The sequence below is a fragment of the Lampetra planeri genome, chromosome 11, assembly GCF_965212315.1.
Source record: "Lampetra planeri chromosome 11, kcLamPlan1.2.h2, whole genome shotgun sequence".
Taxonomy (NCBI): Eukaryota; Metazoa; Chordata; class Hyperoartia; order Petromyzontiformes; family Petromyzontidae; genus Lampetra; species Lampetra planeri.
Window position 1 is genome coordinate 7,709,663 of NC_136117.1, and position 25,091 is coordinate 7,734,753.

Genomic DNA, 25,091 nt, shown 5'->3' on the forward strand with positions numbered 1-25,091 from the left:
GTGATTTATAAATGTATTTCTATTATTATTTATATATTTTTTATTTTTTATTATTATTTATTTTTACCTACGTGACTTTTACCGAAAAAAAACAAAGAATCCTTGCAGTCACGAAAGCTTCAAATCTAGAATTCGTGGCCGCACCAATTGAAAGAACGTGCCACCACTGCATCACAAAGGGCATCTCTACTCCGCCCAGCAATGGGCGGTGCCTTCTCCCGCATCAATGGGGGGGTGGGGGCGTGTTGAGAGATCTGATCATGACAACCAGACTCGCTTTGCTCGCTACATCCACCAGGGCAGCAAGCCGTGGCACACGCGCTAAAGCCAGCCAGCCAGCCACACCAGTGTAGCCCGGGCTCACGCGGCTACCTGAATGTGTTGTGGCTGGCGCGTTGGGAGGATCGAGGCTGTTTGAGCAGGGGGTGGGTGGATGGGAACGGGGTCATTCTTGCGCGCAGTCGGCGGTGTCGCAGCCTCTTCAAAGCGAAAAAGAATCCAACGTTTAAACCTCTGGCCGCAACTCGGAACAGGTGTAGTAGGGTAGATGAGGCTCACCTGTGAAGCCCCCCCCCCCACCCCCTCGTCTGTGTTCTACCCGGCGAGATTCTCGTGTGCTGCAGCCAGGTGTCGTGACGATGGTGGCAATGGCGTGATTCAACAACGTAAGCTGCGGATGAATTGATCGCAGGGATTGATCGATCAGTGAATGAATGGTTGCTGATCTGCGAAGAGGCATCGGGTGCTTGTGCGATCGGTCTTATGAAGTCGGCACTGATATTCAGTAGTTTATCAATTAGGTAGCAATCGACACGCAAGTAATAAGATTGCGAACAACCGAAAACAATACTGTCAACGTAATTGTATTTTTTTCTGCTTATGTATTAATGATAGGCTAAAGACTCATGCAGCCTCGAGACACGAGTCTGTCAGCAGTTGGAGTTGTATCAGATTGAGAATTCCAGCTGTATCCAGAGGTGTAGGAGGATATCCGCAGACTCCATAATCATCATCATCAGCAGCAGCAGCAATATCAACATCGCCCCGAAGAGCAGAATCGGAAGCGTTATTCAACAGCATAACCTGCAGCAGCGAAATCATCATCATCATCAGCAACAACAGCGGCTTCACCACACTGGTCTCTCAAGGCTCGAGCGATGAACATTGAGCATCACCAGGAGCTGACTCTGCTCTACCCGGCCATGAGGGTGAAGGGGGCCTTCTCGCCCTTCCGCCGCAAGAAGGTGCTGCACCGACACGTGAGGACCATCTTCGACAGCACCGGCAGCGACCCGAGGTTGCGGGAGGAGAAGGGAGAAGGCCACGAGTTCCGACCCTACACCAATCCGCAGTTCTGCGACCTCTGCGGCGAGTTCATCTGGGGGGTCTACAAGCAGTCGCTACGCTGCCGGAGTGAGTAGTGGTTGAGTGTCCGTGTGTGTGTCCGTGTGTGTGTGTCGTGTGAGAGAGAGAACGTGTGAGAAAGTGTGTGCGTTGGTAATTGTGTGAGCGAGAGTGTGAGTGAATGAGAGGATGTGTGAATGTGTGCATGTGATTGAGTATAAATGAGAGAGTGAGTGAATGAGATGGTGTGTGTGTGAATGTGTACATGTGATTGAGTATAAATGAGAGAGTGAGTGAATGAGATGGTGTGTGTGTGAATGTGTACATGTGATTGAGTATAAATGAGAGAGTGAGTGAATGAGATGGTGTGTGTGTGAATGTGTACATGTGATTGAGTATAAATGAGAGAGAGAGTGAATGAGGGTGTGTGTGTGAATGTGTACATGTGATTGAGTATAAATGAGAGAGTGAGTGAATGAGATGGTGTGTGTGTGAATGTGTACATGTGATTGAGTATAAATGAGAGAGAGAGTAGTGATTGAGTTTGTATGTGTCCGTGTGTGAGAGAGAGAGAACGTGTGAGAAAGTGTGAGTTGATAATTGTGTGAGCGAGTGTTAGTGAATGAGAGTGAGTGTGTGAATGTGTACATGTGATCGAGTATAAATTAGAGAGTGAGTAGTGATTGAGTTTGTGTGTGTCAGTGTGTGAGAGAGAGAACGTGTGAGAAAGTATGTGCGTTGGTAATTGTGAGCGAGAGTGTGAGTGGATGAGAGAGTGTGTGAATGTGTACATGTGATTGAGTATAAATTAGAGAGAGTGTGAGTGAATGAGAGGGTGTGTGTGTGAATGTGTACATGTGATTGAGTATAGATTAGAGAGAGTGTGAGTGAATGAGAGGGTGTGTGTGTGAATGTGTACATGTGATTGAGTATAAATGAGAGAGAGAGAGAGATTGTGAGTGAATGAGGGTGTGTGTGTGAATGTGTACATGTGATTGAGTATAAATTGGAGAGTGAGTGAATGAGAGGGTCAGTGTGTGAATGTTTACATGTGATTGAGTATAGATGAGAGAGTGAGTGAATGAGAGGGTGTGTATGTGTGAATGTGTGCATGTGATTGAGTATTAATGAAAGAGTGAGTGAATGAGACGGTGTGTGTGTGTGAATGTGTACATGTGATTGAGTATAAATTAGGGTGAGTAGTGGTTGAGTTTGTGTGTCCGTCCGTGTGTGTGAGAGAACGTGTGCGAAAGTGTGAGTTGGTAATTGTATGAGCGAGAGTGTGAGTGAATGAGAGTGTGTGAATGTGTGCATGTGATTGAGTATAAATGAGAGAGTGAGTGAGTGAATGAGAGGGTGTGTGAGTGAGTGTATGTATGACAAAGAGTGTGAGTGATCGAATGTGTGTGTAACTGTGTAAGTGAATGTATGTTTGAATGAACGCATCTGTTGGTGTGTGAATGAGTAGACGTGTGAGTGAATTAATGTGAGTGTACGTGTGGAACTCCGTATCAGCCAGTTTGTGCGAGTCAATGTGAGGCTGCGTGAGTTGTGTGTGAGTGAATTAATATTTGCTTTCTAACAGCACTTACCCTAACCGTCTGTTAATAATATACGGGGGATCTTTATCGTCGTGTGTCTAGTTTATGTGTTACACATTTGTACTTGCATATGCAGTGCAGCATGTTGTGTTCTATGGGTGTACCTGTGAATGCGTCACAAAGTGTTCAACTGCATATGTAAATGAGTGTTGGCTTAATATTTACAATGAATAATACAGGTGTGTGGAATTAATCTCTTGCTTCATCGCTGTGATTATACAGATCAGTGACGTGCGGTCAGGTCAATGGCTGGGGAGGCACTGGCTCGTGTCAGAGCCAGATTCACACACTGAGGGGGGCGTGTCCTCACGGAGGGGGCGTGGCATCACTGAGGGGGCGTGTCCTCGCTGATGGGGGCGTGTTAGACACGTCCCCCTCAGTGAGGCAGATGTGATAGCTGCCTCCCCTGGTGCTTTTTCATGACGAGACCAGCGAGCCTAAATATCTTTGTACACATACGTGAAATAAGTTACCTGGAGTATGGAAGGCGAGGACATGAAATGAAGGGGTCTACAAACATTACATTGTTGACATACTGAGATAGTAACAGGCACGCGCGTATTGCCCGCGCTCCATCCAGTTACTGAGGGGTTGCGCAATCAGAGGGGAGGCTGAGCTCGTCGCTGCCTCACCTCTAGTCTATAAAAATGATTGGAATCGTACAGAAATAATCTTTTTCTAGCACAGATCAGTGGAAAAATCTTAATATTTATTTGATTTGATTTTTTTTTACTTTTCGTAACAGATATTTTCATTGAAGTATTACAGGTGAGGCTCTGCCTCCCCTGCCTCCCCTGCCTCCCCTGCCTCCCCTGACCGCACGTCCCTGATGCAGTGTCCAATTAAAATCACATTTGGACCTGTGCTTTTTGCACCATTTAACTCCATCCATTATTGCAAACGGCGCTTGTGTTTTTATCAATAACACCATCAACCAATAGGCACATGGCTGATACGGTACAATACAAACCTGCCGTATATTACGGGGAAACTCGTTTTATCCAATGTGATAGGAAGCTGATGGGGGGAGGGGGGCTGCATCCTACTTTATGTGCTTATCATAAACACAGATAATGTTACATTTACCACCACATCCTAAACACAGATAATAGGTTACATTTACCACCACCTTCGGCTCACTCCTGTCCGTGGCGTAGATTGGTTGGCGTGGGACCAGGTGCAAGGAGAGTAGTGGAGCCCTCCTCTATTAAATTATCCAACCTCCCCTTCTGTATAACTCAGCACCTGGGTCTTCCTAGCCCGTGGGCCTCAGTGCAGTTGCACCGCCTGCACACTCGATAGCTGATTGCACATGCTCCTGTTTTCCGTGCGATGGCTTGGTTCATACGAAGCGTGCGACGCAGAGGTGACGGGAAGAAGGTACGTGGATCACTCGGGCTCTGCGGATGAATAGGGACGCTCGTATAAGAGGGCATCGGAAATGAGGAGTATCAACCTCGTTGCAATTGCACACCACACAGCGCTTGGCCCTTCACTTGCGAGGCGTGTTTTGCAATCCCCGTGGGCGCTTGGGCGATTCCAACACTGCCGTGTACCCTTTAATTTAAGGCTGTCAGTTACAGATGGCATTTCTGAAAATGAAAAGGCCAAGAAGTGTTAATGCTGAGCTGCAAGAAGTCAGTGGGTAGATATGTCACAGTGAAGTCAATACACCCAGACAAGTATTTTTCATAACTTTGTTTTGTCGGCCCTACCAATGAATCGCTTTGAAGCACACTCATTCGTTCTTTAAGCCACGTGGAAGGCAGTCTGTATGATTCTGAAGAGGGCGATCCCTCACTTATAATAATAATATTACCCTTTGCCCAGAAAATACTTACAGAGTCCTTAGGACTATGCATGAGAATCCTGCATTGAAATGTATGGCCAATTCGGGTGGTGGCGGGTTTTAATGACACATTTATATATTTACGCGATCTAACCGAAAAATACCTCTATTATGGATGATATTGGTCGCGAAAGCCTACGTGTTAAACTCCATGAATGACACAAGGGAATAAACTAAAGTACCTGGAGAGAAGATAGATTCAAGAATCCATTGTTCTACTGGCCACCTTGAAAACCAAACCTATTACACCTGGTATGGTCAGGCGCGCTCTCCCCAATATAGCTGGCTCCTCCTCACACGTCAGTCGCTCTCTCTCTCTCATCGAGAGGGAGCGAATACTGTGCACGTGAGAATTTGAAATAATTACTGTATGATTAATAACCGGCCTGAAAGCCGCTTAGCTTCCGAAATATGATGAGATTGGGCATGCTCGGGTGATTGGATCATTGGACAAATGTAGTGTGCACATGTAGCCCATCGTAATCATGAACCGTTCTCTATCCACTGCTGAATGGAAGCAAGGCTTCCTACACTGGAGAGGCTTTGTGCTGGTGAATGGGTGGCATGGTACCCAAAGGTCCTTATTTTTCACCTTGAATGCAGAGTTGTACATGTCCAGTGGCTCAGTTCCGACAGTCACCTGGTATTTGTTTGGTGCATTACAGCTATTACCATATTCTTAGGTTTTTTCGGTAAAGTCACGTAGGTAAAACATTAACATTAATAAAAGTAAAATAAAATAAAAATCACGACGTTTCGGAGGCAACACAAGCTTCCGTTTGGACTGCTTTCTGTAGTTACTGGCCTTTGTCAAGTTGGATGAAGGCCTCCGCATGCCATATCAGTTATGGGGACTGTTTGAATATACTTCATCATACTGCTGGTGAGCGTAGATTGGTGATGGGAAAGGTGCAAGATCGATGCAGATATCACTCACGACTATTCCGAGTCATGGCTGGGAATCAAACCCAGGTTTCCGGGTTCATAGGCGAGTGCATTGACCATCACTCTCCCCTGCCTTCTGTATACCCATGTATATGTACACCCCTTTTGTTGATCCACTGCTGGATGAGGGCCTCCCCATTCCCTCTGGGTTAGGCAGTGGATATTAAATACCCTGATTCATTGTTCGCAGCTATAGGCCATTTTTTTAGCAGTGTAATGAAGTCTCAATGCAATTCTCCAGTGAGACCCCCCCCTTCTTGTATAATGTACCATCATGGATTGAAATCAATACAGAAAATCATTAATAATCTATTAAGCCATTGAATGATTTAGTTTTATATTATGATTCATGTTTCAAGAGTACAGACCACAGCTGAATTCGCAAAAGCCCTCCCATCAACAGCAATTATACCCAGGCCCATCAAAGTCATTAGCTAATGCATTTATCCATATTTTGTTTGTGTGTGTTTGAAAAAATATTTTTTAAAATTTGCAGTCCCTTGTCAATCCGCTGCTGGATGAAGGCTTCTCCTGCCATTTTGGATATTGGGGTTGTTTGAATATACCTCGCCCCGATGGTCAGTGCAGGGTTGGTGAAGGCTGGGGGCCCAAGACCGGTTCACATATCCCTTGCACCTGATGTTAGCCACGGCTGGGAATTTAGCTTGGGTTACAAGGTTTATACCACAGCGTGCTAATCTATGTGCCACTACTGCACCACCACCTCCTCGTGTATATGGCATATGATAATATTGTGTTAAAACAATTTTGTAATTTTTTTTATTTTACCAGGTAAGGCCCACTAAGCTATATTTTTATTTTTTAGAAGCGAGACCTGGCCATAAATGATAGCTCAATGAAGTGGCTTATCATGTGGAAATTTATAGCAGCCAAATATTATATACATGTTCATTTTGAATGTGGAGGGAAAAACCAGAGGATCCGGAGAAAAAAATCCACGCCACCACAGGGAGAACATGCAAACTCCTAATATTCAGGCGTCAGGGTTGGGATCGAATCAACGACCTCCTATATACCAGGCGTGGCAAATAACATCCCATTATCTTCTTGGTTCTTTCGGTAAAGTCACGTAGAATGGAAATAATAAAATAATACAAATAAAACATAATAAAATAATTCTCACGACGTTTCGGCCACAACGCAAGCAGCCGTCCTCAGGTGGAGAGCAGGTCTGTCGGGGAGACAGCGTCAGACGTTGTCTCCCCGACTTTACCGAAAGAACCAAGAAGATGAATCCCTGCAGTCACGAAAGCTTTAAATCGAAATTTTACATCCCATTAGGGTACTAAGAAGGTATGTGTAGGACTGTCCTACCCCCTATTTTTTCCCTGGGTACCTCGAACATGGCCCAAATAAACACAGCATGATCATAGGTTCATCATACGGGTCCTCCCTTCCGACAACGCTCTCCATCTCCCCAAACAATTATAGGTCATCCTTCCTGTTTAACAATACGCTTTCTGCAAATCCAACACTTGGATCCACACATCCAGTGGAACAGACAGTGATGCATATAACATTACATGCAACGGTTATACTCTGCATTCAAATTGAATGTATTATAAAAGGGTCAACCATTTATTTTCATAATTGTGTGTCATTATTCCTGCGGTGTTGACTGACGTAAACTCAATTATTGATACACGGTATTAATTTCCATGGCCTGTAGAGAAAGCCAGGCTGTACACGTAAATATATTGAACCAGGTATCATCATCATCATGTGGATGTTCGCTGTATCTGATAAATACGTGCAGTGCAGTATGGTACAGTATTAGCATTCATTCGTAGACACAAAGGATAGCGACATTTACACGCCAGACATGCTTCTGTAATCAGTGCCAGTTCTATTGGTCAGTACAGGGCTTAGGATACTAATGGATTAATTCAGGGCTTGGTAAACGATAGAATGCATGCGTGTACATTTTTCGTGACAGTCTGAGTTCAAAGGCACATCCTTGGTGACCCACGAGTGTGTACCCATTCTCCACCCGATGCAGCGTGTATTTGTAGGCATGTTTATTTCAATGCAGAGAACACCCATTGGAGACTGGTCTCTCTGTATGGTTAAATAATTTAATGACGTGTCAGTTTTCATCTTCCCCCGAACGGAGAGAGGCTGCGGCTCCAGTCTTTGAGTTGTTTTATTTCGACTTAGAGTTCACTGGGGGAAAACCCAATGTACCAAAGACATTTTTCCCCCACTGAAATGAAACTTTCGCTCAATTCATTCGTTTGTTCATTTTCCTTAAGGCAAAAAACCCCTCAGCTTTGGAAGTTAATGTTTTACCTCCGAAACATTAACTTCCTCATCTTCAGACCCCAGGTTACTGTTTGCCAATACCGTACAGTCCAGAAATACAACGTGATTGTCATACTCAACATACTTTCTCAGTCACAGACAAATTGGTATGGCAATGAAAACACTCATTAAGCATTTGGTCAAATATCAATATGCAGGATACTACTGAAGCGTATTTCAACTCCATGACATTGATTATTATTAATAATACAGGATATTTTACAACGTACAGTCTAGTGTGCAAATGCAATTATTTGATGTATCAGCAAGTCACTGACATTGGCCTTGTACTGCGCGATCGTCTGTATAATGTGGTGGATTTAACATGAGTTTACATTCATGCAAAGCAAGGTCATTGATGATAAACCACCTTGAAAATTGTAATTAATGTTGTAGCTGAGAGACGGGTGGAGTGGTGGTGCAGTGGTTAGTGGACTACCATATGAACCCGCGGACCCAACCACGACTAACATCAGTGACGAGGGAGATCTGAAATCATCATGGGCCCCCACTTTACCAAATCGTAGTGACCAGTACCAGGAAGTATGGTCAAACAACCCCAGCGTGTGGAGACCGTCATTCAACAGTGGATTTGGATGGTTGTAAATTACAATTACTGTATACACTTTAGATAAACAGCCTTTTAAAAAGGCTTGCCAATTGCTTGCATTTTCCTGTCTCAGCATTATTTTAGCGGTCATACCATGTGTGTTATTTTACAATTACGAAATGCTGACACGGTAAATATAAATTCCATTATGGAATATATATATACTGCTTAAAGCAAGGGACATACATCTCTGAAGCAGCAAAGTGACATTGGGAGATTACCTTCCTTTTCGTTTTACTCTGAGCAGTAAATAGAAGATGGGAAAATGTATGAAGATTGCAGTCGTTCAATATCAAAGCAATGAATCCATTAAAAAAAACACAGTAAGTCATTTCACCCATGTCCTATAAATTCATACAGGAATCGGTCTACACAAGCCTTAAATCTGAATAAGAACCTGCAGTGCAGGTTTGTAAATTGTCAATTAAATAATGCACTTTTTTCATTTGATGTATAATGTAAAAGCTATACCAGTGTAAGAACATTGGTGTGGAGTGGTTAGCACACTGCACTATGGACCAGACACTTAACGCGAGTTGGATTTCATTGGTGATGAGAGATGTCAGAACCAGTTCTGCCATTCTGCCAAACCCCTTGACCAACCCGCACTGACCAGTATGGTGAAATATGGTAGGATATCATTAAACCATTGAATTGAGAATGGCTGGAATTCATTATAATTTCAATCTATAATCCAGACACTTCATATTTTTAGATTATTGTTCACATTAAAATCGGATTATTTATGAATAAGCACTGCATGGGGTTACAACACTGGACCAGATTGTGCAGCTTAATTAGATCGTGCGTTCTTAAGCCGTTGATGAACAAGACAAGGCCTTGGCCGTTTTGCTTGTTTGACACCACTGCCTTCTGTCTTGCTTACAAGTTAATGTTGAACAGATTTGGAGGCAAGACGGCTGCGTCTCTCGCGAGCCAGCATGCACTGTACAGAGACACACACGTGGCCAAATGTCAATTTCAGTATGACAGCTGAACTTTCCGGAAAGTCGACAATGGTTATTGTATAACGCGACTCTTCCCGACCATATGAATGTGGAATGTCCACCATGGACTCGGAGTCTCCAGTGGACATGTATGCTAACCTAATTCCTGTTTGACCAGGAAGACAATGCTTTATGTTGGCTCGACTCCAAATCATGTTTCTGGTTGTTACCGGCTGTACTGCATGTTGATGTACATGATACCTGACGTTGTTTCTCCGTGCTGGGAGCTTTCAGCTGACGAAGAAGCTCTCGGCACCTGGAGTAAAACGTCGGACATCGTGCCAAACATCATGCGGTACAACCCGCATACACGGGACAGAGTTATAAAGCACAACTGCGAAAACCTACGTACATAGTAGCATAATGTTACTGTGTTGATTTATAGAAAAAAATATTTGTCGTTCCGCTTATAGCTGACAAGCCAGAAGTATGGCAGAACAAGGATAACTCGAAACGCAATAGTATGGTAGTACACAGATGAGAAATATCACCAAAAATGTAGATTTTTCAAAAAGCAAAACAAAAAATTCCGGTGTGACCTGACCTGCAGAGCACAAAAAAAAAGTTTGACGAAGTGAGAGGTTGTTTGTGATTTGATGGAATACCTAAAACATGACAATACCTTTCAAATCATTAAATGACCATTCATTCATCATCACAATCATATATACTATTAACGACTCTGATCCGTGATTCCACTCTTAAACTCAAGAAACAAAAGTAGGGCAAGAACATTGCCCCATTTGCGTACACAACAGTGGTGGCGATACTGCGTCTCAAGCTGCCACTTCTGCAGCTGCCACCACGAAAGTAAAGCCGTGCAGTTTCATCGGATGTTTTACTCGTGTGAGTATAAAGAGAGAGATGGCTTCATTCTACCCCATTCAGATAAAATTACCGTCGGTAATTTTTTGCACAAAGGTAATTTTCGTACGAACAAAACGCAGGTTGACCCATTTAAACATAACCCACGAATTTAAACTAAAACTTATAAACTATTTTTTTTATTTTACCGGGTAAAGCCCACTGAGCTATATAGCTATTTTTCAAAAACGACCCAGCCATAAATCATAGCTCCATGAAGTAGCGTATCACGTGGAAATTTAGAGCAGCAAACGACTCTAAACGCATGTTGATTCTAAATGTGGAGGGAAAAACCGGAGGACCTGCAGAAAAAAATCCACACTACCACGGGGAGAGACATGCAAACTCCAAATATACAGCAGACGTCAGGGTCAGGATCGAACTCACGACCTCCGCTATACCAGGCAAGGTCGTTAACATCTCGCTACCGCGGCGCAGAGGGCTAAAATATCCAAAATTGGATGTTTAAAATAGCCGGATGCTGTTCAACCATAGTGCAAAACGATCTCTCACAGATAGGCAACACGCGATAGCTGAGAACATGTATAGACAACGAGCCCATAAAAGACAAGCGTAGTTGAGATAATCCTTTTTGTACAAATGCCTGAACTACGTTTCGGAGCCCGCATTCAAAGATACCTAGATATGCGCACAGTTCGTCTCAAACCCAAGATGTTTTGCACTGCAAGATAGTAAAGCCGCAGCACATAGCTGAGAATAAGCAGATGCATTGCGTAAAGTTCCCCACGTGAAACTGAAGCCAGTGCAAACCTGCCGTGGCTCAAAACCGAAACGTAATATCTGCTTACCGAGTGTACAATGCACATTGTGCTCGTTGAAGGCGCCAGGCTGCACGTGGTGGACCTTAATTGCCCATGCATCTCCAATAAGGATCATTGTTTTGTCCACTTGACTTCCACGTCTTTCATATTGAAGGGATTAGAGGCGGCCATGCACACTGGAGCGGGTGTTAATGCAGGTGGGGGGAGGAGGGGGGGCGTTTGACCCTCATTTCCCCATTGCGTCCCTCGCTAACAAAATACAAAGCGTTGAAATGAAAAGCGATCGGATGGAGCACTGCGTAGATGTTCGCGGCGTCTGTGCTGTACACATGTGTTTTCGAGTCGTACCGCGTGATTTATTAAGCACGATGTTCGATGATTTCGCCCCACGTGCTGGGAGCTTGTTTCAAGGTCTGATAGCTCCCGACGTGTCGAGCAAAACATCAGGCCATACGTACGACAACATGCGGTACAATCCGAAATGACATCGGAGATAAGATCAGCTGTTTTGTGGCTTCAAAATGCCCAGTTTGGGACGTCTGATTAGGGGCTCTTGGTTTAACAACTTGCCTGCTACCACGGAACAATTTTATTTTACTGCACATTTGATAGAGCTTGTCGAATAAGTAGTGCTTTTTTTCTTGTTGGCAATAATTGACAACGATAATATTGCCAACAATGCCATGATGTGCCATAGCTTGTGGTTGCGTGTTTGTTCTACAGGTCACTGAACAAAACCTACACTGCCGTTGTTATGAATGATGGTAAATAATGTATTGGCCTTTGTCAATCCATTGCCGGATGGTAATGGAGGCTTTTTTGACCATACTTGATTGACCACGTTTGTCAGTGAGGGTTGGTGAAGCAGGGGGCGTGGGATCGGTTCACCGTTGATTTTAGCAGTGACAGCGAATTTAACTTAGGTCACTAAGTTAGTGAGCTAACCACTGCACCACCACTATCCCTCCACCTTCTGTAAACATGTACATTTGCAACCGTTTTGTCAATCTACTGCTGAACGAGGGCCTCCCCATGCAGTGCGCTAACCACTGCACCACCGCTCCACTCCCATAATGTGTAATATAATTTAAAAGTCTATTGATCAACGCGCCTTATATCGAGCAACATTTCCCAGAAGTTGTTTTTTTACAAAGGTGAACTATCGACTGATTTTGTCTGGGAATAAAACTGTTTGCCAAGTTTGTAGTTCAGTGTGCAAACCACTGGGTCAAATGCACTTTACTTCAGCAATTAGTTCTGCAGCACACACTCATTCAAGCTGGTCCAGCTTTCCTCATTCATCTCTATCAGCTGTATGGGTAACGCTCAGCACGTCTGCTGCTGCTGCTCAATCAGTTTCAATGCGGTCAATAGTTTCACTTCTCCCGGCATCCCCCTTATGTTGCAGCGGATTGCAACCTGATGTAAAGCAGACGTTGCAGACGGCCTGACATTTTTGTGCTGTGGTCCGAACTTCAGAAATGTATGTTTATATGTTGAATTTATTTCGCACCGTACGTAGCCAACCATGCTAATTGGATTTGCGGGCAAGGGCAACAAATGAAACACAAAAACAGTTCTTAAAATTGAGTTTTAAATTTAGATGTAAAAGTGCATTGCTCCAGTCGTTTCCTAATATCGGAAGGAAGAGCTTTCCAGATGGCCACAGAAGCGCATCTAACAGCTCGCGGTGCCTTTAGTAAATATCCTCACCATCATCCAACCACTGCTGGATGAAGTCCTCGCCAAGCTACCACCATCTCTCATGATCCTGCGATTACCTTCAGTTACTATAGAGATTGATAAAATAGAACTGCTTTCCCCAATGGGAAATGGATTTTAATCAACGTTTATGATACAGTTTGGTAGATGTATCTATTGTAATGAAGATGCATGCATTGGCTTCCTTTCAACTCTCCACATAGTGGACTTGCAGACCAAAAGTATCCAGCGAGATTTATTTGAGCAAAGCAAACGTTGGGCCAGATTTGACCTTTGGGGTCCCATTGTGAGAGTCAGGCTTATTGAATAAATGCTCCTCTACCAAACCAGATGTGCTTGGCAAGAGCACTCCACCTTCACGATGGGGTCCTGTTCAGTGCGAAAAGCACTATTTATACGTGGAGAAACAAATGGAAGTCTGTAGTAAATTTGCGTTATTACTCCTAATGACCCACAACAAGCACACAATGAGTCGTTATGCATTGTGAATAGCATATATTTGGCGGAAATAATAAACCAAAACAAGAAATGTTTATTATCCGCTTCCTATGAACGTGAAGCAGTCGCTGCTGGAAAGCATGCGCCTTGTGAGCGTCGTGATGCCAGTTTATTTTTCGACATTATCCCCTCTGCTCACCCACAGTCCGGCCATTCACGGTCGCCGACAGTCACCGTAATTGCGTTCCGAAAAAACAACACACAATATGATTTGTATGATTTTGTCCGCCGGTGAAAATGCAAACCCGGACTCGAGTTGTAATCCGTGGGACTGGACTTTGAGGAACACTCGTTCAGTGGGCATTCCGAATTGCTGCAGCCTCATAGGTTCGAAGACTCAAGGGGGATACTCATACTCTTTGGTTCTTTCGGTAAAGTCACGTAGATGAAAATGAAAAAAATTCATAAAATGAAAATAACTCAATTAAATCACGACGTTTCGTCATGATGACGGAAATTCGTGTTGCCTCCGAAACGTCGTGATTTAATTGAGTTATTTTCATTTTATTATTTTTATTTTTCATCTACGTGACTTTACCGAAAGAACCAAAGAGTATGGATCCTTGCAGTCACGAAAAACTTCCAATCTAGACTCAAGGGGGAGTTCCCCGTGCATTTCGGCAACTATAGGGGATACTTCAATATTGTCCACGGCGCATGGACGTGTTGCTTGTGGTGCTTTACAAGGTAATAGCACATACACACAGAGAACAAATGATCGGGTGATGCTGCTGCTGTGGAGTTGGCAGTGGTGCATAAGCACCACAAATAAAAATCAACATATTCATCAGTAACACGACGGTACCTTTAAATAAACAAACATATATATAATTGGTGACATTTCGCGCAATGTCAGTTATGTGTTATGATGAAGGGCCAATTGCCAAAAATGTCACCTGTTATATCTTATTTATTTTAAGGCCACAGTGTTATTAATGAATGTGCTTAGTTTCTATCTACATATATAAGCAGAACTATGATTTGTCTCATAATACTTTATATATTACTTTTATATATTGTCAAGGCGCCCCTTCCCTGTCCAACCCAGCTTAAATATACGCTGCCAAGCATGGTGGTGCCCATTCAGACGCTGTCTTCTCGACAGACCTGTTCTTCACCTGAGGACGGCTGCTTGCGTTGTGGCCGAAACGTCGTGAGAATTATTTTAGAATGTTTTATTTTTATTATTTTATTATTTCCCTTCTACGTGATGACTTTACCGAAAGAACCAAGGAGATATTAAAATATGCTTAAGTCCGTCGCCTATTGGGCTTTCCACACAGATATTATCCAGCAGCCTTTTTATTTATATTTGGAGATGCAGAACGGAGTTCTGCTTATAATTGCTATTCCCTATAATGCTCAAAGTAGCGGGTACTGAGTTTGTGTACAAGATTGCTCTTAGCATTAAACATGGCCCCATAGATTTTGATTTAAAGCTTTCGTGACTGCAGGGATTCATATTCTTGGTTCTTTCGGTAAAGTCATGTAGAAAGGAAATAATAAAATAATACAAATATAAAACAATAAAAAAATGTATTGCTGTGGATTTCACACCTGATGATGATTGCTTGTGTTTCAGTCGAAACGTCGTGAGAATTTTTATTGTTTTATATTTGTATTATTTTATTATTTCCCTTCTACGTGACTTTACCGAAAGAACCAAGAATATGGCCCCATAGCTTAGATGGAGTACTTTTGTCAATACTGTAACATCTAGTAACCCAGCAACATTTGTTTGGCAAATCTTACGCTGCTGATGAGACCCAGAACGTGAAAACTGGTCCAATAGATTTCCTGCTTAAACAAATGCTGCTCGATAATATTGGTTTGAAAATCCCAATAGGCCTTTGGGCTAGAGCTTTTATTTATTTATATGTAGAGACAGAACATAGTTATACTAATACTTACATGATTTCCAACTTCCAAAAATAAATACCACGTGTCTACTGCAGCCATAGATCTTTGCTGTCAAGAGCTATCTGCACTAACCTGCTTGACTAGGAAACTGTTAATAGCGTGCGTACATCCATGCAAGGTTTTGCTTTGCATAAGCAAACGCCTGGATATGCAAAGCATTTCTGCCCACATTGCTGCATTATCCCCAAGCAAGGTAATTCAATCTGGGTCATAATGTCTTGGTCACAGGTCACCTGCTACGCTCATATACATTGCCAATGGCGTTTCAAGGAAGGTTGACTCTTGCATTAACAGTGTCTGAAAATGTTTCAGAGCTGGTGCCATAGTAACCTGGCTGAATGTTTTAACAAATGAAAACAACAGACAGAACTGTTGGGCGAGTTCTTAACGTGCCAAAGAAAAAAGTTGGAATTTGCGCAGTGGTGCACAAGCATACCCCCCCCCATCACATCTCATCCAGAGCACTAGCGAACCATAAATACTTTTTACTAGAGTAACGTTTTGGCCAATTGCTCTCCCTTATTCATGATAGAGAGAGCAGAGAGATGGACTGACTTATGGCTTGAGATTGCTATTTCCACTCTGGCTTGAAGAAAAACGTAGATATTCTAAGATAGGTTAAATTTTGATTTGAGATTTGAACAGTTTTCCATTGGAGCGGTAGGTGTTGAGTGTCACGCAAACCTCCCCCGGAAATCAACAATATATACGACTAAACTTATTTACTGGACACTTAACATGCCTGTCAACACGTACGGTTTAGCCCGTATTCTTGTCCAGGGAAATTGAGTCTTCAGGCCCATACGGCGTACAGCCGCTTCCATACGGGGGCAATGGAAATATTGTTTTGCTTATTTGTTTGTGTTTCTCCCTTGTGATGGCACTTTGGGATTTAATAAGGGGCACGGGGTGACCAATAAGGTCTGAATTGGTCTGTAATAAGGTTGGCACTGATAAGGGGTTGTTGACAGGTATTATCAAATATCGCTGCATAACTGCATGATGAGAAGAACCACACTGACACAGGGCTCGTCGTTGCGATAAACGAGCCGTGCCCTGCATCGTCACATTTGCCGCTGTCGTTTGAAATAAGTATGTGAATGTGTCCGAGGCTTAAACGTAAACGTCATCCACTTATGTATTACCGTACTTCTAGATTTGAAGCTTTCGTGACTGCAAGGATTCATATTTACTTGATACAGCTGTCGTGGCTGTGACGGTTCCACCTGAAGATGGAAGCTTGTGTTGCCTCCGAAACGTCGTGATTTTTATTTTACTTTTATTAATTTTAATGTTTTACCTACGTGACTTTACCGAAAAAAAACTAAGAATATTACCGTACTGTAGCCCCACGAACATACGTGGTATAGACCTCACAGACGCGTACACACGTAAGCCTGTGGCCCCAATTGCTCAAGCGGAGACGATGACTAACACTGGCGCGTTCCCATTACCGCCGTGCACGTCAGAAGAGACCTCATGTGATAAACCGTTAACGACAATTTGTATAATGATGGAGCCTCCTCTCGCCGTATGTGTGGATACATATTAGTAGTGCAGTTCGGCTGGTTAAGTGTGCTTCTATTGACATGGGGCCTCACATAAAATATCTAGTAAGGCGTAATGCCACTTTAACTGCTTTATTTAAGAGCCTAATTTACTTGTCGTGGTTTAAGGCAATTTCAGGCGATACAAGGAGCAGACGACGTGTGTGTGTGTGCATGTGAAATAGTTGTACCGATGATGAACACTATATAACCCTCTTATGTGGCCAATAAAGATCAAATTAAATTAGTCGATATCCACACCGGCAATGCCATGGTTTCAATGTCGCTCTGGGGGGTGTTTTCGGGACGTGTCGCTTTGTTGTTCGGCACGACGTCTGACGTTTATCTGCCACTAAAACACACGGAACAATCTGAAAAATCATCTGAGGCTTGTACAGCACAATCCTGAAAACGCTTGCGTATACGTAGTCGAAACGTGTGATAACTTTTAAATTAATCCACAATGGCCAACTTGTAACTAGAATATCTTCCCTGCGATGTTATGGTGTCCCTCTGCATGATATCTTGGTGGCTCGAAATGAACAATTTTAACATTCTAGATTTGAAGCTTTCGTGACTGCAAGGATTCATATTTTCAGGTTTTTTCGGTAAAGTCACGTAGGTAAAAAAAATAAATAAAATTAGTAAAAGTAAAATATTTTATTAAAAAAATTTTAAAATTAATAAAAGTAAAATATTTTAATTTTACTTTTATTAATTAACATTTTTTTACCTACGTGACTTTACCGAAAAAACCTAAGAATATGAATTTTAACAATGTTTGAAAAGTAATTTTCTCTACTGCCGATTCCAAACACTTTATACCTGCAGCAGTGTTGTTGTCGGGGTGGTTTTATGTCCCAGATAATTTTCCATCATTGTTTTGGCATCATATGATTTTAAACCTGAATAACTTGGTCGATATTTAGATTTCACTGTAAATATACTTTTGAGGATCCCACATATATATACGCCTACCTTATTACAGACCAATTCAGACCTTATTGGTCACCTCGTGCCTTTATACATCTCAACGTTCATCCTACAACGTCCCATCACAAGGGAAAAACACAAACAAATAGACAAAAAAACACTTTTTGCTCTTATTGAAACGACTGCATGCCGTATGGACCTGAAAACTAAATTTCCCAGTACAACAATACGGGTAAACCGTATGGGTTGACAGCTATGTATATGCCAGGTACCATTGGCAATTTTCAGTGAAGATTTCCAGTTCAATGATCTAGAAGAATCAACTTTACATGTGCACACTGCAAGGGATGGGTATTTGTTGCAGGTTTGCTTAAACATAGGCTGGCTGAGATGGTGACGAATACCAGAGGTGTGGACTCGAGTCATGTGACTTGGACTCGAGTCAGACTCGAGTCATGAATTTGATGACTTGCGACTCGACTTGGACTTGCATAACAATGACTTTGTCCCACCTATGAGATGTGGACTCGAGTCATGTGACTTGGACTCGAGTCAGACTCGAGTCATGAATTTGATGACTTGCGACTCGACTTGGACTTGCATAACAATGACTTTGTCCCACCTATGAGATGTGGACTCGAGTCATGTGACTTGGACTCGAGTCAGACTCGAGTCATGAATTTGATGACTTGCGACTCGACTTGGACGTGCATAACAATGACTTTGTCCCACCTATGAGATGTGGACTCGAGTCATGTGACTTGGACTCGAGTCAGACTCGAGTCATGAATTTGATGACTTGCGACTCGACTTGGACTTGCATAACAATGACTTTGTCTCACCTCTGACGAATATTCTTTGGTTCTTTCGGTAAAAGTCTCGTAGAAAAATACTAATAGATCACGACGTTTCGATCGCCACACAAGCGGTCAGGTGGAAGGACGTACCGCTTGTGTGTTGATCGAAACGTCGTGATCTATTATTGTTATTATTATTTTTATTATTTTTCTTCTACGTTTCTTTACCGAAAGAACCAAAGAGTATGGATTCCTGCAGTCACGAAAGCTTCAAATCAAGATGGTGACGAATGTTATGGTTTAGAGCCACCTTGTCGGGTTCAGTTTTGAAGCTGGCTAGGCTATAGGCGTCACACATAAGCTTGCACAATGCTTTAGTCTCACAATAGCCGGAATGATGGCATACTTTAATGCAGGTGAGCATTCCTCACCGGCAGCCGTGTTGGATTCGGGTCACTGCCGACTTAGCACCGCACGTACTGTACACGAGCATTCTTGTAATGAGCGTCTTTCTACTTGCACGGTTTATGTTGTTGGGAACAGTGTTCCTAAGTCTCTTGTGGCTATTCATATATTAAAGTGTGCATATTTTTTTAAAATAATAAGTTTCTAACATTTAGTGAGCCAGTGCCGGGGCATGGTATTTTGTGATTTGTTTTTATTTCTTCGCCGATTAAATATAAATCCGATTATCTTATCGGAGCCATGTTAAAAGGGTGAAAAAAACCCCATTATTCTGGAGCTACCTCTGGCGACAAAGCATCACATGATGCTTGGGAAACTCCCTTGAAGTTTATGCTACACGATCACCGTTGGAGTCACATCTGTAGACGTACGGCTAACACGCATATGTCGGCCTAACTTAACACTTAGATTTCCACAGGCCATGTTGTGATTCGCAGTGCAATTCAGGGTTAGCCCACGTAAATGATGTGGCCAATCTTCTTTCGTAAGACCCTCCACCACCAGACACACAGCCCATCAAGTTATATTATCACGTGTGACAAGCATTTAATAAAAAAAAGTAGAGGAAGTAATTCAGAGGAAGTAATTCAGACGGTCAATGGTACAGTGTATAATAACAAATAGTATAACATTTATATGCTTAATACAATGTACAAAGTAATATATAGTATCGTAATTGTTTAGTAAACATATAGCAGTGTGATACACATTAGGGTGGGTAGAATAATACATAGTGTTATATTCAAATGTATAAGGTGGTTTATAGCAATACAGTATATAATTTAATGTTGGGTTTGTCTATGGCAGTATATAGTACGGTGTAGACTCGTGTGATATAAGAGAATAAAGTTTAGATGGAAGCATATTATATCATTTTTACGACGTAGAATTGTAATGTATTACTTACTGTTAGTAACTCAGCTTATTGTAGAGTATAGTAAGTATACTGATGATGCTATGTAGTTTATACTTTAGTTGTTTATGTAGTTTATACTTTAGTTTTTTACGTGGTTGTTTAGTAACTGCAGCTACATACTATTAACATTCCTTTCCTTTGTTAATGCTACCCCCCTTCCCCCTCCCTTTGATGCTGCTAATCCTGCATAATGCACGGGCATAATATTAATTTGAAACTCCCGCCGCCCACCTCCTACGCATTTTCCATATGCTAAATTCCTCTTGATATGCAAATTATTTTGTCAAGGCGCTCTTCTTCACACCTCCCCCACTCCAACCCAGCTTAAATATACGCTCCAAGCTTGGTGGTGTTTCATTCTTCACCTGAGGACGGCTGCTTGCGTTGTGGCCGAAACGTCATGAGAATTATTTTATTATGTTTTATTTTTATTATTTTATTACTTCCCTTCTATGTGACTTTACCGAAAGAAACAAGAAGATGAATTCAGATTTCGTGGATGTTACTCTGACTTCCTGGATCTTCGTCCTGAAAATGTTTGGCATACTCTCAAGCGGAATCTCATCTCTATAATTGGTAAATTCGCTTAAATGCTTGTACGTCACATGACAGTTTAATTTGTTTGGCAATGTCGAGTGGTGCAGGGTCTTATGACATAAATTTGGCCAGAGCACTATGTGCCCTAGCGTAAAACAATATATATATTGCCTTCTTTTACAATAATAGCCGTATGCTCAACACATTAAAACACAGCTATATATCCGGTATTATGCCACATCTACATGCTGTATTATTTTCGTTTAAATAAAACTAGCAACCCAGCCAGCAAACCTTTTAATCTTACTCCACTTTTCTCTCACTTTCTCTGTGCTGTACATCCAAAATGTTCACGATTTCTGGCTTTGTCCGTTTCTATCTGTGTCTCTATTCCTCTGTCCTCTCTGATACCTCCCCCCCCCCCCTGTATTCCTCTCCTTCATCTCTTCCCCTTCCCTCCCTCCTATATCTCACCCTGTTACTCTCTCCCCTTTCCTCGCCCTCCACTCGCCAAATTCCCATCTCTCCCTGTCCCATCTCAATCTCTCTTCATACCCTTCCCTAATCCGCTCTCCCACTTCTGTATGCAATTGTACAAACTTACTCTACATGCACAAACTAAGATTTGTCAGTCCACTCCTAACTGAGGACATCCGAATATCTTGCGGGCCATTCAGGGATATTTGACCATATTTCACCACAGCGGTCATTGCGGGTTGTTGAATGTGGCGGGAGTGCAGAACGGCACTGAATTTGGCTGCACTGCCCTACGCTGCCCACAACGCACACTCCACCTGTCGTATGTGCATGGTGATTACTCACCAGGTCCCACCCTGCTTAGCTTCCTAGATCTGACGAGATCGGTCGATATGCGACGATGTTTAAATCAATAACGCTGGGCGTGTAATTGGTGAGCCCAGGCCAGATGTTTTATATGTCGGTACCACTTGAGGTGGTATATCTTTAGTGGTTACAATTTCTTGATGTGCCCACCAATAGCGATGTATGTGGTAACCGTTGGAAATGAGTGGGTTATTCTAACATTCACTCTTATTCACCAAATAAATAAATTGGTACGACTAAAGTTCTCTGGTACATAAGACGGTACCAATTTCTGATTTGGTAACTCTCCCCCCACCACCGCAGCCATGAAATATTCGCGGTCATCGTTTAATTCACAAATTGGTTCTTATTTGTCTCGTTTGTATCGTCTTATACTTTTTATTTATCTTCTGTCGTATTTTTGTACAGTTGTCTTTGTTCCATTTGCCTCAACGAGTCGTCAACATATAATTTGCAAAAGTCGTAAGCAATCAATTCTTCCGCGCGCAATCCGACGCATGCACCATGAGCTCAACTTTCAGTTTCAACGGATGCATCGTTACACGTCCAGCTAATCCGCACATCACAAACCAGCTTCGCGGACTCGTTTAAACTTGTGTTTGGAAAGCACCCGTGTACCCGGTGCTTTCCTAAAATAAAAATAGAATTTCCGAATTGCTGCGGGGGCATTCGGCTGCGATTGAACTGCGGGTACCACAATCATTCACGCGCCCTCTGCATGGCTACACAGGTGTGGAGCACTTGCCACTTGGAGGGGCCCATCGCAATGACGAGATGTCAACTACCTCGCCTGGTATGCAGGAGGTCGTGGGTTCGAGCCCGACGTTTATGTCTGTATATTTGGAGTCGCGTGGATTTCTGTCCCGGTACTCCGGTTTTTCCCTTCCACATTTAGAATCATGCGTTTAGAGTATTTGGCTGCTATACATTTCCACGTGATAAGCCACTTCGTTGAGCTGTCATTTGTGACCAGGTCGCATCTGAAAAAGAAGCTAAGAGCTCAATGGGCCTTACCTGCTAAAATAAAAACAACTCGATCCTAAATAGCCAAAACACCATCAGCTGGCCTCTCTGTCTAAATAGACACCTGCCCTCCTTCATCCACTTATAACGTGTCCCTTGGTCTCCTCTGGGCTTTGGAATGGCCTGAGACTTTAATGAGGTCTCCTGCGAGCATTCGCTTAGATTCCGACAGATTTAAATGACTGGGATCCCGCTATCCCTGCCACATTCACGAATGGAAGCTAAAAATACTGCTCGAATGAGATTGACCACCTGCTGAAGCAGTGAATTATTTTCCAATTTCAGTGAGATATGAATGGATGAGTGGGCACGTGTCTGTGCGTATTCTAGGAAGTGTGTTCGTGTGCGCGTTCCTCGGTCCGTGGCTTATACTCAGCATGTGTTTCTGTATGCGTTGTCTGTGAATCCAGTTTCATTGCATTGATTATTTCACGTCTTTTCATACAAACTCTAATCTGTCTGTGCGTGCGCGTATCAGTGCGTCTGTGCATTCTAGTGTTTTATGTGCATTTTTGTGAGCCTCTTATATATCAATTAATAAGTTAATAAGACTGTGTGCCTGTGGATCTGTGCGTTACATAGGTGTTCACTGCTACTAGTACTTGTACCAACAATTTTCAAAGGTAAGCAGGAGTTATTTCTGCCTGTGGATGTTACATTAGTGAGTGTATGTGGGAGCGCGATTGTGGATCCAGTGACAATGAAGTTCTGATCACGGCTGACCTTGGTGAAAAGTGGTGTCTGAACCGGTCCACAGGACCTCCCCTATGTTTACTTAACCTTAAAAGAGTACCTGGTGAAGTCTGTGAACACTGACACGGGGGCTATGAAGGCGGCCTGGCTCGGTGCTGGTCACACCAACTCGCTTATGCGCCGTCGGCTTTAATGATGTAAATTTTTAACACGTAGGCTTTCGCGACCAATATTATTCATAATATACGTTTTTGGGTCAGATCGCGTTATTTATAAATGTGTCGTAACCCTCCACCACCCGACACGGCCAAACAGTAAAAAATGTGTCACGTTTTTCAAAGGACAAAATCATTCACTTCTTTAGCCCACCGGTGTGCTGAAGAGAGAATCAACAGCATTTTAAAATTTGCGTAGCACGACGTTTCGCTGATAATTACAATCAGCTTCATCGGGCAAGAATGGTGAAGCTCTCCTGTTGCTTCCGGTCTTAAATAGAGCAGCATCAGGGTGACGTCATCATTTAATTCAATTCAATCTGGTGCACTGATTCGAGGCAAGGAGGGGGAGGGTCTTCTTGGTTCTTTCGGTAAAGTCACGTAGAAGGGAAGTAATAAAAATGTTTATAAAAAATAAAACATAATAAAATATTAAGTCACGTAGAAGGGAAATAATAAAATAATAAAAATAAAACATAATAAAATATTAAAACTTAATAAAAGATTATGTTTTATTTTTATTATTTTATTATTTCCCTTCTACGTGACTTTACCGAAATAACCAAGAAGATGAATTCCTGCGGTCACGAAAGCTTTAAATCGAGGGGGAGGGTATTGTAATTATATAGATTGGTAATCATTCAATTGTTATTCATTGCTATTTGTTTCCCTTATAAGGAATTGTAATTGTATTTAATAATGTAAATAATGTCGGCCTTGCTCACGCCAACAGTCCATTGAGCTGTAAGGCGCACGCATCTTTGTCTTCGCTTATCACTGCAATGCAAATAACGTCGTCTTTACACAACGAGAGCAGGAATGCGTTTATGGCTGGAGCCGCTGTGGGGTTTGCATCACCACGACACACAATGTCATCTTCATTCAAGCGACGAGACAATGCAGTTTGAGCGTTGAGTTTATTTGATTTGTCACGCGGATGATCCCGTTTAGCTCGTCCGCCCCGGGCTATATAATACGGGGCGGCGGGGGGATCCGTGGTGCGTGAGCATAACAAAAACAACAACAATAACACTATGGGAACCTCATTTGCCAGTAAAAATATGATAATTGGTTCTTTACCCTTCTATCTGGCAACAAAACTGATGACGCCAAAAGGTGCGCCTTTTGGCGTCATCTGGTCCAACCCATATGAGACTAGGCTCTAAGGAAAGCTGTCTCGGGTGTGGATCAATCAACTTTAAGGACAGTGCACATTATCAGAGTTATGTTCTTTTGTTTGTATTATGACTGCAGGTATTGTGGTCTATGCAAACATGACTCCTTGTAAAAAAGGGGTCAGTTTTGTTGCCAGATAGAAGGGTAAAGAACCAATTAACAACAATAACGTCAATATTGCAGAAAGCGAGTAAAGTCGTGCCTTCAAGGGAACATTGCACCGCTTGCTACATGTGGATGGATACCGCGTCTGTGCGAGCGTCTCCAGCGCGTCTCGCGGCTGTGTTTGGCGCCAGAGACTTTAACGAGATCTCCCGCAAGAGTTCGTCTCGATTTACTCAACTTAAAACGACCGAGGGGGTCCCAAGAGCCCCGGGAGAGTGCCGTGAATTAAATTTGGATTCACGAAGCGTGCGAGTGCTTAGTTAGCCAAGTACGGTGAGCCATTGAGAACTAATTATTTCCGACTTATTTTATTTGTT

General features: G+C 42.7%; 1 protein-coding gene across 1 annotated transcript in view; it reads left to right on the forward strand.

Moving 5' to 3' along the window:
- Positions 1-282: 282 nt before the first annotated feature.
- LOC144721258 (ras association domain-containing protein 1-like) overlaps positions 283-25,091 on the forward strand; it is an 84,445-nt gene continuing 59,636 nt past the window's right edge. The window contains 1 exon segment of the mRNA XM_078598749.1: positions 283-1,413. Within this exon segment, the coding sequence (XP_078454875.1) occupies positions 1,158-1,413 (256 nt within the window). The 5' untranslated portion in view covers positions 283-1,157.